The 20,352-nt window shown below is 31.1% G+C and overlaps 3 protein-coding genes across 4 annotated transcripts; 2 read left to right on the top strand and 1 right to left on the bottom strand.

The window, feature by feature from the left end:
- Window positions 1-2,915: 2,915 nt before the first annotated feature.
- LOC129888455 (protein BREVIS RADIX-like) lies at window positions 2,916-9,431 on the top strand. Its single transcript, XM_055963427.1, has 6 exons — window positions 2,916-3,189; window positions 4,949-5,081; window positions 7,142-7,524; window positions 8,104-8,233; window positions 8,590-8,894; window positions 9,019-9,431. The coding sequence occupies exons 2-6, from the start codon at window positions 4,968-4,970 to the stop codon at window positions 9,095-9,097; spliced, it is 1,011 nt and encodes a 336-aa protein (XP_055819402.1). The 5' UTR covers window positions 2,916-3,189; window positions 4,949-4,967; the 3' UTR covers window positions 9,098-9,431.
- A 594-nt stretch (window positions 9,432-10,025) lies between these two features.
- Window positions 10,026-12,312, bottom strand: LOC129888453 (probable E3 ubiquitin-protein ligase RHC1A). 2 transcript variants are annotated; one of them, XM_055963426.1, is made up of 2 exons: window positions 12,141-12,312; window positions 10,026-11,235 (listed from the first exon to the last, which is right to left on the bottom strand). In XM_055963426.1, the coding sequence occupies exon 2, from the start codon at window positions 11,168-11,170 to the stop codon at window positions 10,277-10,279; it is 894 nt and encodes a 297-aa protein (XP_055819401.1). In that variant the 5' UTR covers window positions 11,171-11,235; window positions 12,141-12,312; the 3' UTR covers window positions 10,026-10,276. The 2 variants fall into 2 exon arrangements, with proteins under 2 accessions (XP_055819401.1, XP_055819400.1); XM_055963425.1 differs by having other exon boundaries at window positions 10,026-11,224.
- Window positions 12,313-18,106: 5,794 nt separating this feature from the next.
- On the top strand, window positions 18,107-18,743 carry LOC129890734 (uncharacterized). The gene has a single exon (XM_055966224.1). The coding sequence runs from the start codon at window positions 18,156-18,158 to the stop codon at window positions 18,741-18,743; it is 588 nt and encodes a 195-aa protein (XP_055822199.1). The 5' UTR covers window positions 18,107-18,155.
- The last annotated feature ends 1,609 nt before the right edge of the window (window positions 18,744-20,352 follow it).

Here is a 20,352-nt window from a genome sequence, read left to right as displayed (position 1 = left end):
AGTTTAAGAAATATATACATACTTTCAGAGTTTTTTTTCTTTCTTTTTCTGCATTATCTTTTTTTTTTACTGTTAATGTACATCATTTGAATGTATATTGCTTACTGGTAATATTGTTTGGGTGAACATATATTAAGCCACGTCAAAATTGAAATGACGTGAGTGAACAAAGAAGAATTAAAAATTTAATACTATAATAAACCTTGAGGACATTAATACTTTTATTCAATCTTGTCTCATTTAGTGCAGATAGAAAGTACATGAAAAATCTAGAATTCTAAAATTTATATTTAGTATAGAGCAAAGCTAAACTAAAAGAAGCAGGTAATGTAAAATTATTGTTACGCCCCCAATTTTATTGATACGGATAGGATTATGTTACATAAGTACATATATAATTTATGAACATAATTCATATATGAGTGAATACAATTCTTATTATCATGTCCAGTTAATATGATACTAGTTTGTCTCCACCTTTGGCACAAAAAAAATATAATTTCTATTAGTCGATATTGTCGTTATTTAAAAGCCTTTTAATCATTTTGGATCTTCATTCCCTTGCTCAACATATTTCAATACTTGTTTAGTTGTTTTAGTTCGTTTAATTACTTTTTGACTTTAAAATATTTTTGAGTGGTCATTGCGTTCCAATTTTAATTTGATTTTCACATATCAAATTTAAGGGGTCTTACAATTATAATTTTCCATTTAGTGTACATCTATATTATTCATTGTTGCACTTTCAAATTATAATCGTTTCCTAATTTTTGACGTGTAATAGAAAGTCCCGTTTCCTATTTTACATAGTCAATTGAAATATCTTGATACAACAAACCTTTCTATAATAATATTATTTATTTTTATATTTTTTAATTGTTATAACAAAATATTATTGTAGAGAACAAATAATATGATATGAGTTTATTTTTAAAAAATATAATTATTATAATAAACTATTGTTATAGATGATATGTGTTATCGAGATATTTAAATGTACTTTTCAAGGATAAAAATGTCTATGGGTTTATATATCTAATACTTTGGGTATATGACAGATAATTATGCTTAACAATTTGATTTATCAGTTATTTAGATAAGATATCGATTGGTTCAGTATCGAATTAGTAATTATTGCACGATTAATGGATAGTGTATCGATTAAATCTAAGATACAATGAAAATTAAAATCACAAAACATGTAGTTCAGCTTCCATGGACAAAATTAAAATCATAGCTTCTAGTTCATTTACACTACTGCTTTGTAACAATAAAACAATGAAACCTTTGTACGTTGTATAGAAAAACAATCGGCAAAATATTAATAACTAGCACAATTGTTTGTACCAAGTTTTTTTGCACATCTCTTTCAGTTATAAGACCAATTTTAGGGATAACGATTGCGCTTTAGGGTAAAGAAGTGATGAGTTACAATGAGTGACTCGTTATTTCCTCAGCTAAGAAGTAAATAAATTACTGAATAGGAATTTAGGTTTAGGGTTTATAATAGACACTTTATATACCTGGGATAAAAATATGTAGATATAATTCTTAACGAATCAACTATTTACATAATCCGCTCCAATTGATAAATCGTTAATTATAAAATTTAATTCATTCATCGACAATCCAATACATAAATAAATTTTACAATTGAGTTATTGATTACATATTGATTTTGAACTAACCTAATCTTAAGTGACTGAGAAATCACTTCCAGTTCACTTTTACTTTTTCCTCTATTCAATATATGTCCAAAAAGCATAAAACAAGTGGAATCAAACATTTAATAAAAGTAAGTCATTCTAAAATGGGAAAAGACCTAAAATGCCCTTCGAACTATTAGAAATAATATAAAAATGCATTCATCCATCTATTGAGTCTAAAATACTCTTGACATCCACCTTTAGGTCCAAAAATGACCTTTTCTTTAACGAAAAAGGGCATATTAGGCTCAATAGATGGATGAAAGACATTTTTGTACCATTTTCAATAGTTCGGGGACATTTTAGGCCCTTTTCCGTATTAAAATTTTGTTAAATAAATTTGATTTATAATTAATTTTAAATAATTAAATTATAACCAATAGATGACCGACACGTGTTCAAAAAAATTATTCAAATTATTTAATTAAAATTCTGTTAAATAAATTTTGATTTATAATTAATTTTAAATAATTAAATTATAACCAATAGATGACCGCCACATGTTTAAAAAAGTTATTCAAATTATTTAATTAAAATTCTGTTAAAAGGGCCTAAAAATGTCTTTTTCTATCTATTGGGCCTAAAATGTCTTTTTCTGTTAAAAAAATGTCAATTTTAGATGTAAATGTGTATGTCAAAAATATTTTAGGCCTAGAGACATTTTTATACTTTTTTTAATAATTTAAAGGTATTTTAGACCTTTTCATTTTAAAATTGATGTTAAATTTGATTGCAATTTGCAAGATAACCATCACGATAATATATATATTTTTAATGACAAACATTAAAAGAGACAATGATTTGATTGTTGTTTTATCCAATAAATTAATTTTCTTTAATTGATTTCCTTATTCTCCCAACCAAAATATTTATTAAAAAATTTCGAGGTTGATCTTGATCCACTCCTTAATGCTTCTAATCAAATCATATAACGCCACGTGTAAAACCTCGACATATGGGCCATCATGTCTTCCCTAATCAAGACCACATTTAATCCATTTGTCTAAATGACAAAACCCTCATCAAAGTCCAAATACTCAAAGCACAATGTACAACTCATCAATGCACCGTACCCCCCTTTTATCCATTATACAAATACACGGTTTCCGTTATATAACGACGACAAAATTTGACGGCGTCACTTCCTCCTATAAATACCGCTGCAAATTTTCTCTTACTTTGTCTTCATTCTATATTTGTTCTTTCTATTACATATATTCTCCATGTTCTTTGTTGTTTCTGTTTCATTTTTTTTTTTGTATATTTCTGAAAATTCACAAGTTTAAAAATTGTCGCCGGAGACTCACCGGCTCCGGCGATTATTTTCCGTTTCTGTATTTATGATGATTTGATTATATATTTCTCCAAGATTTGCAAAAGGGTATCCAAAAAAAATCAAAAAGGAAGATTCTTGTGGAAAGCATTTGAGTATTTCGTGAAGGATTTAGCTCAGTTACTGCTAATTTTGTTGTCCATTTTTGAGGTATGAGTATTCTGAAAATATTAAAAAAATAAATTATTTCCTCCATTTCAATTTATTTATCTTACTTTTCATTCTTATTTATAAGAAGTCTTTATTATCATTTTTTGACTTGATATATTTTATGCGTACATCATACCAGTAGTGTAGCCATATTCAATGAGAAGTAGTTAATTGAACGTCTTACGTCGAAAATTAAATTACATTATATAAGTTACAAATTACTTTTTTTTTTCATATGCATTTATTAATTTTTGAATATTTATAGTAAAACTTCTAACTTTGCCATTGTATTCTATATATTATTAGTTCAAAAATACAAGATTCAATTTTTTTGTCTCAAATAAATTTTTATTTTTTTGGGTGGGTCACTATCAAGAGTGTTTTGTTAAATGAGGTTTGTCTGTTTGTAGAATCAGTGGCCTCTTTCAAAACTCGACAAATGTGTATTAAATTCTACAGCGATTTATCATTCATTCTATAATCTGATGCTACTACTCCTACTCCCATTCTTTTCTACTTTTTTTTTTCTTCTCTTTTAAATAATTGATTAATAATGATGAATTATCTGTCAGAAAATTTGGTTCTGGTCATTCATAAAATGATAATAATTAAAAAAAAAGATTGAATCTTGAATGAGGTTCTGTTTTTTTTCTTTCTTTTAATTATGAAGTTTATTTATTTGTCTGCACATTAAAGCAATCTTACCGAATGAATTTTCTTATTGTTCTTTAATATTTATATACACTCTTTTCCCTTTTTGTTTAAGTACTTATTCTGATCCTCAGAGTTCTCTGTCTCTCTTTTTCTTTCTGTGTCTCTTTAAACTTCTTTTCTTTTTGTCTTTGGCTGATAAAGAACATTCATCTATTTATTTTTCCATTGACTTCATATTTCAAATATTTCGAGACTTAGAGAGTTTTCTTTAATCATTCTATCGAAAACAACTTATTTATCTATAAGATAAAGATAAAATTTGCGTGCACTCTACTTTATTAGAATAAATATTTTGTGGGATTACATTGAGTATATATTGTTGTTGTTGTTGAGTTTTCTTTCTATTATTTGTTTGTTTTGTCCAAATTAAGGTTGTTAACTTTTTTTTTTTAATTAGTTAAGAGTATGGTTATTTTTTAGATTCTGTCCAACTATTTACTTAACTACTTTGTCTTGTGCACTTAAAAGAGTTTATAATCTTGAGTTACGCTTCCTTTAGCAAATGCACTTATGTCATATATATATATACCCCACCATTTTGTTTCAAATTGTCGAAAATTTATCGAAAATAATTTTTCTTTCTCTAAAATAGGAATAAGGTCTGAATATATTCTAACTTCTTCATTTTGTGAAATTATACTTAATATATTATTATTGTTGTAGAGATAGTATCATAATTTTCCGGTCTTTATGTAACTAAAAATTGTCAATGTTTTACAGTATTTTTTGAGAAAAACACAATGTATATTAAAATTGTTTTATCCATTTATGTGTCTCTCTTTTCATTTTAATTTCCTTCAACACAAACTTTACTTTCTATATTCAGTAATTTTTAAAAAATTAAACATCTCATCTGACATATATGAATTATTATAAGATTCAAATTGCAACTTTCTTACATTATCCACATCTTTAATTTAAAATTATAAAATTCAAAATTATTTCTCACAAACACAAGGAAATACTTATTTTGTTATAAATAAGGGTTGTTTAGTGCATTTAATTTTTTACTCAACTCATTTATTTATTTTGTTGATTTTTGTAGGGGAAAGTGTAGGAGAAATATGTTGACGTGTATAACGTGTAAGCAAAAGATAGAAGATGATGGAGGTGAAGAAGGACCTCGTGGCCGTGCTACTCCCCATACTAAAGATTCCATCAAAAGCCTCACCGCACAGGTACCATTTTTCTACTTTTTACTATTTTCATATCATACATATTTTAATAAGGTTCTTACGCGTTATTAGTAAAATCCCCCATTGGTTGGTGAAGCCATGAGTGGGACTCTTTGACACTCATTTGTGCGATTTAAAGAAGCTTATTTATCTCATAACTTCAGAGTCAGAGGCGTTACCTATTTTTAGTGTTTATCCTATTGAATTTTATGGATCTAGTGTGTCATCAGCCCTTTAGTTCAAGCATTTTGTGGAAATAAAATCCATAGAAATAAAATTATGTAAAAAGATGTTTATTTTTTTTTCTCTGTCCAAAGTAGAGCCAACTCTTAGCCCCCTATATCTTTAATAGGGCCCCACATTTCATCCTTTTGGGCCCACATTTTCTTAACTGGGTTTGTGCTATATTTGGACATTGGGTTAAGAAGAGTAACATGAAATGAGATTTTTTTTTTTTTTTTTTTGGTCACGAGGGGGTAGAGTGAGGAAGGATCATAGAATGTGACTATAAAAAGTGAAAGTTACAGATATATATCGTTGGACTAATTAATTTATCAATATGACGGTATAGGTACCTATGTACATAGCTATATATTTTGTACATATTTTGCAAACTAGATGATTAAATGGTTCAAACTTGTAATTATCCCCTATAAAAACCTAGTGAGTTCATTTTTTTAAAAATAAATAATTAAGGCTGTTATTTGTGGGCACTATGGTACTTATACTATGACTTTAAATTATTTGACCCCACCCTTTATGTTTAGCATGTAGATTGGGTCATGTTAACGTTATTTCTTGGATCATGTGTCTTTAAGTTCTTGGTCCCATAATGTTTTCCTTGCTTTAGTTTGCTTTCATCTAGTGGTCCTTATTTTAGATCACCTTAGCAATTATGATTTAATAGTACTTTTCTATCTTATTCATTGCCATCCCAAAGTTCTTGAAACTAACAAATGGACCACTAAAGGAGTAAGAAGCTTAGAAATAACTAGTGAGTACAGTGTATAGAAGGGCATAGACCAAATTGTCCTTACAAACACTAGATGATAAGTTGTGTTCGTGTTGTTCAGACACGTCAAAAATATTGTTGTACCAATTAAATCTTTATAAAATACACAATTTTTGGGGGATCCCGCAGACACCTTGAAAGATGCATAAGCAAAGACAAATTTATGACGGATTATGTGAGTTCAATTGAAGTGATCTTTGTGATTTGGTGGTTGTGATTGTGTTTTGGTCAAGTCTACTTAGAAGTTGCAAACCCAATAAACATGATTTGATGTAGTGATCTTTGTGATTATGTTTTGGTCAAGTCTACTTAGAAGTTGCAAACCCAATAAAAAGAAGAGTCTAACATGTAGACTAGTTCAGATTCTTAGAAAAGACAATACTCATGTCTGAATTATATTTGACTTGACCAGCCATTGATATTCTGTACATTCACTGTAGTCTAGCCTCTCCAGTTTACTCAATCCTTCACAAATTCAACTTTTAAATTCATCACTGCCCCAGAAAGTTTAACTTCTGAAATTAACTGTCTTTCAAAACAGTCGTTTTTGCTTTTTAACCTATAAAAAGATCTACTTTGACTGTTCTTTGTTTGATAGTACAAGACAGATGACATGCAGCAGTAATAGGTGGAATCACTTCATATTGTCTGAAATGGGCAGAACATTTTAATCTGTCATTAATTTGTAAAATCAGTATTGTCAAAAGCGCGCTTAAGCTCTGAGAGCAAAACATGTTGAGCATTTCCCTTCACTAAACATACTTTTCCTTGCCACTAAACAATTTACACTTCACTTTATCATAATTTCTTTGTTCATATATTTGTCAAACATGCTTATATTTATTAGTATTGGACTACACATATATAGTTATCTTGTTTCTCAATTTGTGCCTTTCATCATTAAGCCTACACTTTATTTGTGTTTTTCGCATTTGATAACCTTAAAACCAGCATTAACTGTTTAACTCATTCTAATACTATAGTTCATCTTTTAATCAAGAATCCATCTTCACTTAGTTGCTATGAACTTATAATCTTTAAACATTTGCAGATCAAGGATATTGCTTTAAAGGTCTCTGGTGCATATAAATGCAAGTCATCAATACCAACTGGTACTTACAGGAAAGGTCATAGACCATATCCTGATTTTGATACAATATCAGAGGGAGTTCCATATCCTTTTCAACCATCAAGTTCAAGTTCTACTCCAGCTTGGGATTTTACAAGTGCTGGTAATCTAAGGACTCCGCGTCCTGATTCAAGATTTGCTAGAGGATTTAGCGGTGGTGGTGTAGAATCTATTATTCAGTCTGGTGATGTAGTGGTGGAAGATGATGGACAAAAAGAGTGGACTGCACATGTTGAACCTGGTGTTCAGATCACCTTTGTTTCTCTCCCTAATGGCGGAAATGATCTTAAACGGATCCGATTTAGGTATATATCGAAAACCTCCATTTCTAACTCGAAACTTTATCCATAGTATATAATATTGGACTAAGATGAGCTTGATTAGAGAGACATGGACAATAAGGATTCATGTAACAGATTGAGTCATAATCTAGAACGAAATTATGGGAATTATGATTATGACAACTTCTTGCCTAAGTATATAATAAGAAACAGCCTCTTTTGTAATGAAAGCTTCTTTACATAATCTGATCCTAGGCCAATGTTTAGTCCCTTTCATTCATAAAATGAATTCTTATTGAGTTTTCCTTTTCGTTGTTCCCTTCATGTCTGCTAAAATATCTCACTTGTTTAGTACTGTGCCTTCAATTATCTTACTTACTACACGTGCCATTCTTATTACTTAGTTGATGTGTTTTGAATGCCATCTGAAATGATGACCTATTTAATTGAATGTATCTGTGTTCCGTAGCTTTCATACTGGCCCGATAAGCTGTCAAATTGTCCACTTGCTATATATATTATTCCTATCCTTCGTGTTATCTGTATCTTATTGAAACACCCTACGATGGTCCTGACAATAAGTATCACCGAGTTCTTTTGAAGTCGGGACATGTTCAACAAATGGCAAGCTCAAAGATGGTGGGGTGAGAATTATGACCGAATTATGGAGCTCTACAATGTTCAGAGATTCAACAAACAAGCTCTAAACACGCCTGGACGGTCTGAGGATGGAGTAAGTCAGTTTGATTTGATACCACAACTTTCTTTCTGTTTTGATTTTCATATATCAATTATATAGATGAACTGCTATATTTATCGAAATACTTGGTATTTACTTACCAGTTTCCGCTTCATTAGCTTGTTACCCTGCTCGAAGTAATTAGCCAGCTCTACTCATCAATTCATCATCTATTTTTTACAGGCAAGAAGTTATACTTCTGTGCCCTATCAAACAATAACAGCGCTAAATCTACTTGATTCAAACGACTCTAAACTCATCAAGTTCGATAAAGGATCAATTATAATAGCTTAAAGATCTAAAGGAAATAATAGATTAGAAATTGATGTACCTGAGATGTTTTTCTGCAGAGAGATTCCAATTATTCGAGGCTTGGATCCGCAATGGAGAGCCCTATGATGACTCCTGCAACAAATAAGGACTGGACACCAAACAATTACCATAAACCATGCGGATCAACTGGTTTCCCAAAGGGGGATATGTCATATATGGACGCGTCAAGGACAACCACTGACTCCAGAGATGAAGCTTCACTTTCCGTTAGTAATGCCAGTGAAATGGAGTCAGAATGGATAGAACAAGATGAGCCTGGAGTGTATATAACGATCAGACAACTAGTTGATGGTACTAGAGAGCTACGACGTGTAAGATTCAGGTATTTCATGATCTCAACTCTGTGTATTTGAACTCGAGACATGATTGAAAAGCCTGAGCACTATTTTGCTGAAATTTGTATTCATTTTGGACATTTTCTTATAACATCTTCTTCGTTCATACAGTCGGGAGAAGTTCGGGGAGGTGCACGCGAAGCAGTGGTGGGATCAGAACAGAGAGAGAATACAATCTCAATACCTTTAAATCAACATATTTCTATCCACAGAACAGAAGAATTATTGCATGGAAAAGGGAACAATTTTGCCTCTTGGATGTGATGAAGCTGAAATAGAGATCATTACAAGATACTTATATTTAAAGTGTTTATATTAGTTCAGATAGAATGGCTCCATTCTACAGAACAAAATCACTTTGGCCATTTAGCAATTTTCATGGCATTTCTTGATCTCTAGTTATACATGATCTTGCAAATACTCTCATGAATCTCCTTATTTTTCTTTAAAGGTTTCAAGTTGTTTTCCTTGTAACATAATCTTTCTAGAAAATTTAGTTGAACCAAATGCTAGATGATGCAAAACATACTCTGCTTTTTTCATTACTAACGTCAATTTCTATAGCTCACTGGCATCTATTGATTCTCAATTGATAATTATGTGGTCCATTGTCTATCTTTTGTGCAATGAATTTCAAACTAGAGAAAGACTAAAGGGCAGAATGGGACGTTCAAGCCCAATGTCGCAATGCCTTGCCATGTATTAAGCAGAATGCCCGCCTTTTAAACACTTGGTTTAAACAAGTATCCCATCTTTTTACTTTAGGGATTTAGTATGTTAAATTGCTTATGAAAGGATCATTGAGGTTTAAGGTTAGCTCTTTGGAGAGAATTCTTTATGTTTGGAAAGAGCCAAGCAATAGAATAGAGTTACTTCATTAGTGAAGGGAAACTTGGTATACTTATCAAACCTTTAAGCAATAGGGGCAAAGACCCATAATAGAGTTGAATTCCAAGTTTTATTGATGAAATAGTAAACTACCAAGACATGATGCAACTGCAAGTTAAGCAAGCAAGCTTGCCCTGTCATAATAACAATCTTTTCTATTCCCAAAGCAAAAGTTTTAGCCTCGAGACTACTACATATGAAAAAGGTATAGTAACAATGTAAATGGAAAGTAAACAATAAGGAAGGCTAGAAATGTACTAGCTACTTATCAAAAAGGTACAAATGTTAAATCGTACGTTGAGAACCAAAGATAAGTCAGTCATCAGAAACACATGAAAAGCTTCAAATGTACATTACAAGCAAGTAAACACATAGGGGATTTTCTCTACCATGAGAAATCGTCTAGGTTCAACCAGAGGTAGAACATTATGATCACAAAGAATTTGATAAAAGAAAACAGGTTACATTTAGAGAGACCTTGTTATTCAAAGGGCCAGTTGGAGTACTCGGAGTAATTATTGTATTGATGACTGGTCTGTGAGCTGGTTTCAGCAGCTGGAGTACTTCGGGAACTAGAACGAAATGAACCAAAGTTCCAGAGGGAAGACCATGGTCTCCGCCTTTCTTGGTTCTGAGAACTGTTCTCCCTACCACTGACTCGCCTACTGCTGCTTCTGCTTTCATTCCTTAAGTTTCGAGAAGAATGGTCATTGCCAGATTTTTCAGGTATCAGCTCCTTTCTACAAACAGGACATGAACTCTTCTGTTCTAGCCATGGAATGATGCAATCCGCGTGATATAAGTGCTTGCAAGGCAATTTTGTTGCCTTAGTCCCCAGTGCAAATTTCTCTTTACAAACAGGGCAGTGAGAATCCGATCTAATATCCTTTTTCGATATCTTGACTGTTGGTAGGGAATCAATTGAACATCTTGAGGCAGGAGGAGCACCACGCTGATTTCTATTTACAATTTCTTCAAAAAATTCCTCCACTCCTGGACCTACAAAATAATCACCACCATTTTCTTGTCGGAAGCCAAGTGCCTCATTAAGAAACTCCAACACTCCACCATCGCCAGGCATCTGAACAGGCGTATCACCACTAAAAATCAGTAATGGATTCCACAAATTTCCTCGTTCATCAGATCTCCCTGTCTCAGAAATATTACTTCTAGCTGAGATTTGTCGTCTTAAAAAGTTTGAGACGGATTCCATAAATCTCGGCCTCTGGCTCTGATTATCTACACTACTACTCGTTATATCTTCAAGCTCTTGAACAAATCCACCACGGCAATTGGGACAAACATCATTTTGTCTTCTGAGATTCACAGGTTGCCTACAACTATAACACCAGTGGCTGCAACTGTCACTTGACATGCTTACTCTTCCTAGCTCTTCTGCCCAAATTTATGCCTCTTCTAAACTACAATTCTGACACAAAACTAAATAACATAAAACTTGTAGCTCATTAAGCTCCTTAAAATAGACACTTTTGAACAAGTAATAGTAGGTATCATCACACTAAATTTTTACTATTCAATAGGAACCATTATAGTCTTGAAAGAGGCCACTCCATTTAGGACTACCAATACAAGTATCAAGTGAAAGTTCATCATAAATCCAAAATCAAAGATTAAAAAAGTTGATGGAAAAAAACTTAGAGATACGGAATGCAATAAAAGAAAATCTTTAGCTTTTGAAGGCGGATAAGACAGATAAAAGAAGATAAAATCATACTCCTTCCGTCCCAAAATAAGTACATTTTTTAGCCTATGTCACTTGGACTCTTCAAAAATGTCAACGGATGCTGTCGAATTCTCCATTTTTGGATAATCCGACACAAGGTGCGGCATCAAAAGTGAAAACTCCACTCAACTTAGGTTTTAGCATTTCACGCCCATTAAGAAAAACAACAAATGTAAGGTTTAATTTACTAATTTACCCCCAATGTATTAGATGATTCTGTAGAATTGAGCAGTGTTAAAGAAGAATTAGTTCTTTAATATAAGGGTATAATTGGAAACAACTTCCTGAATTCCTAAAGCTAACACTTATTTTGGATAGAAGGGAGTAATTAAGCTCAGAGACCACAGTACAAGGAGAAAGGGGAATAGCTAAAATCTGCAACTAAAACGATCCAATTTCACTCACTATTTGTTATCCATACGAAGATATGAATTAAACAATCTGATACCCATATGAAGAATACTCATATAAATAAACAACATTTGCTAAAAATCCAAATGAACGCAGAAAAGAAACTCAAATGCATCAAATCTAGATAGTAGAAACAAAAGAATGTAAAATTAAAAGGCAAAATAATGAAGAAAAGGGGTAAAGGGATTACCTTTGATTAAAATGGTGACCGACCCAGATTGTGGAAAACACACAATGTAGCTGCAACAGAGAGATAGAGAGAGAGAGAGAGGGGATGAGATGGGAAATGGAAGATAGAGACGAAAAAAGATGCAGTCTTTGAGTGAGTGTTGTAATAATGATAAATCATTATTTTATTATTTTTGCACTCAATTTTATAATTAAAAACTATAGTTGTGTTGGGTATATAATGGAATGCGAATATATACATTGGGCTGCACGTGGGTGCTTGCATTTATCTACCACTATTAAGTTATTAATTGATTACATATACTAAACCGAAGTGAACCCCACTATTAAGTTATTAATTGATTACATATATTAACCGAAGTCAACCCCTAATTAGAGTGGTTTCGATTTCGAGCTCGAAATATGGAGAAAATCTTATTGAGAGCTATATTTTTTAATAGATTTTGTAGTGTGCGATTCGATTTTAGTTGTAGTTTTAATGCGTTCTTCGAACACCGAGTGAAAATAAAAAAATTGAAATAATATATTTTAGATAACTTAAATCAAAAAAATTAAAATAATGTATTTTAGATAACTTAACTAGAAACTAAACTATTGGTTTAGTAGTTTCGATAATGATTTTAATTTTTTTTATCATTGGGTTACCGATTGGTAATGATTTTAGATTTTTTTTAATGGATTAATCGATAACCCAATTGTAAAATAATAAATTATATTTATACCATTCGATATATAAAGTTCTTGATTTAGGGTTTAGTTTTATACTTTTATCGAAAACAAACTCTCTAACTCTCAAGATAAAATAAGATCGACGTACACACAATCCTCTTCAAAATTCACTTGTGAAATTACACAAAATATGTTATTGACATTAAATTTTATATAACACATGTTATTGGAATTATATAAAATTATCATTTTAAATAGTCAAAGTAATCTCATAATCTTCAATATTAAATTTCACTCAGTTTTTGTAATTAAAAGCACTTGTCTTGAGATTTAAATGGAGGACGTTCCCATCCCCTTAGAATAGCTATTAAAACATGGCTCATTTTTTCTTCTTTTGGAGCACCGTTAGTAGCAAGATATTTTTAAGCTACTTAGCTAATTTTGGGGAGGGGGGAGGGGGAGAGAGATTCATTTTAATAAATAACGTAATAGCGAGGTATTTTGAACCAAAAATATAATAAATGATAAATTTAATATATTTTAAATAGTTGTATTTTTGATTTTTTTTACCAGACCAACAAATTGATAAGTGACATCATATGTGACTAAATGAAACCAACAAACCAATTGAACCACCCCCAACCCCATCAGTGGCATTACTAACAATTGAAAGCTCTAGATAATTTCTACTTAACAAATATTATTGAGATACTTTAATTTTGATTTGAAACTTGATTAGCACACTATGTAATATTATTTTACAAATATTTTTATTGTCATTTAAGTTAGAACTGAAATGTAAAAGAACTAGAAAAATATTTTTTAATAGTGGGTTGTATCAATCCAGATCATGGTCCACGTAAAATCGAGCTTACCATTTTAAGGCACGTCATTGTTGATAGAACATTTGCGTCCACCACACGAGTCAGGGGACCAGGTTCCATGACACAATCAATTAACAGAATGCTCAAGAAACGAACAACTAATGCAAGTAATGAACAAGACAAGAGTTTTGCGTGGAAAAACTCCCTGCTCAAGGGAGAAACAACCACGATCTGTCCAACAGGATTTCCAACCAATCTTCACTAGATGCAAGAGAAAAGTGATCTATTACAACCTATGTAACTAGATACAAATCCTCTTCACCCCTATGTTTGCAACACCCTATCACAAAACTTCGAGCCTAAACAATATGATTATTGCCCACTACCCCAACTCACTCTAGTTGATGTAGACTTTCAACACTCCGATTAAGGCTAACTCTAGAAATGACTCGGAAACTAAGCAATAAGACTATTGTCCACTACACAATCACCCCTAGGTTAATGTAGACTTTTCTAACCACTTCAATGCTAACTCTAGCAAAGAAGTCACAATGACACAGTACAAAGAGAAATAATCAATATTCCTTTATATGATAGGAAATGATTTTACAATATTTAGCGTACAAGACTCCACATTACAACAAAGCAACAACTTAAAAACTATTCTTCAATAGTAGCTCGATCAGGTCCTCTGCTGCTTTGAGGAAGTATTCTTTTTTTTTAGCACACACTCTTTTTTCCTTTTACCTTGTAAATGTGATGTGTGAAAAATTAATTTGTTTCATGTCCTAAATATAGTATTTAGCATATGGACGAAACAACCTAGTACCTTTTGATTGGTTGGACGTCTCTGTCCTTCAGCTGTTGCCCACCAACCACAGCAGGTGGTGAAAGCTTTTACAGCTGGACCAGGTCGATCAGGTCCCCCGATCAGGTCCCATGATTTGTAGTCTCTTATGATTTGCCCACCAACCACAGCAGGTGGTGGCAATTTTTATAGCTGGCTCCCATTTGGTTTGTAACACACACCGATCATGGGACCAGGTCCGCCAATTAGGTCTCATGATTTGTTGATGCATCAAAACTTGAATTATAACATTTTCACCCTTTTTGATGATGACAAACCATGTGGACTTGTGTTCATGTTATTGTAAACAGGTAGTTGTTCCCCCTGTCACATAGTTAACATGAACACATAACTTCCCCCTATCAGTATGCATTTCTTGTCTCCCATGTCCCTCTTTGCATCATTTTATTGAACGATAGTTTGTTAAATAATCAAAACCCAAAATACAATACTTCCCCCATTTTTGATGATGACAAACTATTCTCCCTATCGACATTATCTTCCCCCCTTACATATGAACTAGATCCTTTGATTCGAACTGGCTACTTGTCATTAATACTTCTTCCCCCTTTTGGCATCTTAAAAAAGTTAGAATAATAAATCAAGTAAAATAATACGCGCTCTCGATAAATTCATGGTCACTGGGCAATACTAACATTAATAAATTAGCCAAGAGCAAGAAAAGAAAAATAGTAGACAAGAAGGCAAGTTTTCATGCATAGTTCATTAGAATAGCATCAAAAATATTGCATTAACAAAAATACCTAAGGGAACTGATCAGTTATAGCCATGGAGATAGCAAAAAACTGCACTTAGGATAGAAAGCAAAAAAAAACTGGACTAGGAAGAAGGAGGACAAGGATGAAGAAAATGGAGAACCATCATCATGCGCTCATTATCAGCACCATAAGCATATAACAATTGTTTGGTCAGGTCCTCCACTTCACAGTGAGACTCTTGCTTTCAGCAACTAAGATATGAACTTCTGCCTTCAAATAAGCATTTTATTTCTGAAAAGTCTCATCACAACCTGATCTCTGAGTCAAGCTGCCTTTAGTTTCTTTTGTCGTCCCCAAAAGTCTTGACACTTGAGAGATTGTTTTGTTGCTCATTCTTCCCTCAACACACTCACATTCAATGAGAGTGGTTAATAAGAAGGATTGTTTCACTATCCCTACATACCTTTTGCAAGATTCATCTTGTAGTGGAAAAACACCTTGTTCAAAAATTAACTGTAGGCAAATTAATGTTTTTCATCCCATGAAGTCATAACCTTGTGCATAGGAATATAGAAATTCTTGCTCATTGAGATTTTCCTTAGGATTCTTGCTCATTTGAGTCAAACTCTAAACTACCCACTCTTTTTTAGCTGCTAGGATAATTGATCTATCTCTCTTTTCGTCTGATAGGTCATCATCAAACATACGTTCAGTTACACCTTTAGGGATGGGATCAGGTTGAACTAGAGAGCTGTTTCTGAGAGAGGTTTTAAGACAGTCGAATCTGGAACTGACGAAGCCTCGAAGTCACCATTCTCTATTATATGAGTATATATAAGTCAAACAGATTACGGTTATTAATTTACCATACAACAAAACATAGAAACTGAATTTTAAAATTTCAAACTATACTAAAATTATTTGATATAATTAATAATGATATAATATTCTTAAAAATCAAAATTATCGAACCAAAAAATTTCAATACTGTACCACCCTCACCCTTAGGCCTAGGTTGATCATTTAAGATTCAAAATGGCACGAAGGCAATTCATTTTCTTTTGAATGAATTGTTTTTTTTCTCTTCTGAATGAATTGTTGTCTTTTTTACTTTTTTGAATGAATAATTTTTTTTATTTTCATTTATGGTTAATAACCGAACCGAAATCGATAATAACCAAATCAAAAAATATAAATTATATTTAGTTTGCTTTAGTTTTAATAATTTAAAAATTAATTCAATTGATTTGATTTTGATTTTGATTTTGACCAATAACCGATTTGTGAACACCCCTAGTCGTAATAGTCTAAGCCGGCCCATCCGTGAAACTCCAAAGCCGACTCCAATGCCCATCCGATAACAAAAGATAGAGTAACTTACATAAATAGCTATAGTTATAGGGTTATTGAATTTAAATAGCTATAAGTATGTTATTTATAAAAAATGACTACAGTTTATATCTATATTTAGCTGTATCTTCGTATAATTTTTTTTAAAAAAAATTTATACAGTAATATAGTTATTATTATAATGCATTAAATAAGGTAAAATATGTTACTACTCTCAACTTCCCATTATTAAATTATTAACTAATATACACTCATGCATACAGGTATATACACAAAAACATGTATTCTTGATTTTATTGAACTGGACACGAATAAGCTTCTTCTTCAATCATGAACTATATTATGGTTTTCGTATATCTGCGTATGCGGGGGCTTCAATCGAATGATTCACCATATAGAATTTGATTTCCTACATAAGGAAAGTTGTATTACTTGTACAGTTAGCATATGGATACTTCGATTTCAAATGGATACAAGTAGTTATATAACTTAATATATTAATATATTAAGGATACAAATCATTATAGAACTCAATGATACATTATATCAAACAGTGTGAAGTATATCAGTTTAGCATATGAACACGACATTTAGCATATGGACACTTTGATTTCAATTGGATACAAGTATTTATATAACTTAATGTATTAAAATATCAAGGATACAAACCATTATATAACTTAATTTAAATACATTATCCTTATGAATACAACTATACAATGTACATATGAATATCCCTAATGTTAAACAAAATTTGATACATAATACAAAAGAGTATCCAATTGTATTCAAATATATTAGCATATGAATACTTTGATTTCAAATGAATACAAGTATTTATATAGCTTAATGTATTAATATATCAAGGATACAAACAATTATAGAACTTAATGTATTAATATATCAAACAAAGTAAAGTATAGGTATTTATACAGTAATACGATTATAATTATAATGCATTAAATAAGGTGCAATTATGTTACTATAGTGGGCATTCCTTTATTTACATCCCTAAAACTCTCAACTTCCCATTATTAAATTAACAATTAATATTTACCTATTAGTAGTGTATAGTTAACTTTGCTATTTAATATCTAATTGTATCCATATAATATATATATATATATATATATATATAAGTAAATTATAGCTATTTATCTTAAATATATATTAATATTTGCTATATCGTGTAGTTTTCCTAAAATATTTAATGGTAAGACTAAGCATGTCACAACTCAATATTTATTAGAAAAATTTATACACAATTATCTTATAATAAGTGATTTTTAGTGGGTAATTTTTTTTTATAATAACTTTTATCTTATAATAAGTGATTTTAAGTGGGTAATTATTTTTTATAACAATTCTTAAATCAAATTATTATACCAATACTACTAGAAATTATTTACACGTTTTTTTTTTAAAAAAATAATATGATTTTGCCTTCCCTTTCCTTTTCTGGTTCGGAATATTTTGACGCAAAAAATCACCAAGAATCCCAATTTGTATTTACATGGGAAAATTACAAACTTATAAAAGGATCATTGCAGCCTCTCTTGTTCATATTCCAAAAGTTCACTCACACTGCTTACTTTCTCTTTTACGCCATGGAAGACGGTGATGATGTAGTTGATCAATTTCCCGACGATTTTCTAACGTTGTCTCTGCCATTTTCAGAAGACATTGTTATTGATGCCAAACCAATTAGCTATTATCTTCCTCATCAGTGGTCTTCTGTTAATTTCTCTTCCATAGACGGCGGCAGGGACGATGCTAATTCACCTTTCTTGTCTGTAAACACACAAATTTCTGAAAATCTGTCTCTGTTTTCCCAAGTTTCTGAAAACCTTTCGGACCTCACTTTGTCTCTGTTTCCAGAAGTTTCTGAAAATTTGCTGCTTCAAAACCAATTGGAAACAATACTCCCCCTCCTCCTCCTCCTCCTCCGTCATCCACTGATTTGTCTTTCTCTACCGTCAGCATCCTCGACTATAACGACTCCACAATGCTCCATTAGTAGTCAAGATTCTTCTGACTTTGCTTCATCGAGCCGGGAGGCAAACGCATCAGGTAATTTCTCTCCCAAAAGATTGTTGATCCAGGAATTGGAGGAAGAGAAATTTGTTCCCTTAAGAAAATCAAGGTTTAGTTTAATGAATAATTTTGTAGGTGTCAGAAACAAAGCTTTCTATTGAGTGTTTGGATAAAAGTGGTTAAATGAGGAAAATTATGTGAATTTTAGGGTTAAAAAAATAAAAAGAGTAGTTTGAAAATTGAGTTAAAATATAAGGGATATAAAAGTAATTTCCATGATAAAAGAAAATGACTTTAAGCACTTAGAAAAAAAAAGTTAGGAATCCTAACTTTTCATTTTTGACTGATTTTAAGAACTTTCTGGCTTAAAGTTAATATTATGCAAACACGTCCAAAAGCTAAAAAGATACTTTAAATTGGTAACTTAAAGTCAATCAAAACGGGCTCGTAGTGTTTGCTTCATTTATATAACCATTCTTCCTTCAGGCGGCTTAAACACAAAAATGAATAGTACGTCTTAAATTTTTAATTTTATTAGTCAAATTCCATTCTTCTAGTTTTTAACATGCATAGTTGTTAATATACTTGAAAATTATTTTTGTGATGCAAACTTTCTTTTTTTTTAATGAAAATGTTTTTTTTATTTTATAAATTGCACTACATTACCTTCAATTGTTTGTAGGATTTTTGACTAGACACGAAATTTTAAAAAGTAAAGAAGATTTTTGAATTCTATGCTCTTAAATTAAAAATATGTATAATATATCAAAATGTTCTTTAATTTTGTAGTTATAAATATGTCATGTGGAAAATTAAAATTAAAAAAATTGACAAAAAAGAAAAAAGTATTTTTTTAAATGAATTAAAAAAAAAGTAAGAAATAAATTGAAACAACGCATTATAATTTTTTTTCCGATTATTACTAAAAAATGAGGTCACTCAAATTTGAGGCCCAAGACGAATGCCTTATTTTCTAAGGCATAGAACTGCCCTTGGTTTGACCTTTACACCTTATTTGAATGATTGTTACGAATTAATATATAGTATTATAATGTTTTCATAAATATAATGCTTGGATAAGTTATATCGTATATAAGATGTGACATTAATAAAACTCAAGTACCTTTCAAATATTATAATCATTAATGTATGTGTTGAACCCGGAAACAGACGACCAAGACTAAAGAACTCAGCCATTATAGCATCCATTGCCCACATATATGCATTATTTATTCTAGGAAGAATATTTAATGGTAATTGAGTTAATGTTATTGTATTTAAGATTGTTAAAATTTTTAGCGATACTTATATAAAATGTTGGTTATAAATATTTATATTTATTATTACTGTTAAATTCTTTATTAGTTGTATTGATTATATGTGCTAATTTAATAGATACTAGCTTGATATAAAATACAGTTCGGCGAGTATTTGTGCTCCCTTTCATGTACTTTCTGACTGATTAGAATTTTTTTAAAAATTGTTGCGAATCAACTACTGGAAATATTATATTTCAAAACTCAACTTTCCATAAACAATAGGGTATTCCATAGTGCTTTTCTCCCATTCATATTTTATTAGTGTGAAAAGGCTTAAATATTCTATCGAATTTTAAGAAAAAATTCATTTATGTCATCCGTTAAAAATTCGGTTCACTTATGCCATTATCGTTTGAAAAAAGACTCATTTATGCCATTATTTTTTAACTCCAATTTTTTAAAATTATTTTTACACGTGGTAAATTGTAATTCGACCACATCATTAACAACT

The sequence above is a fragment of the Solanum dulcamara genome, chromosome 5 (genome assembly GCF_947179165.1).
Source record: "Solanum dulcamara chromosome 5, daSolDulc1.2, whole genome shotgun sequence".
NCBI classification, from domain to species: domain Eukaryota; kingdom Viridiplantae; phylum Streptophyta; class Magnoliopsida; order Solanales; family Solanaceae; genus Solanum; species Solanum dulcamara.
The sequence above is the reverse complement of the archived record's forward strand: the minus strand, read 5'-3'. Positions and strand labels throughout refer to the sequence as shown.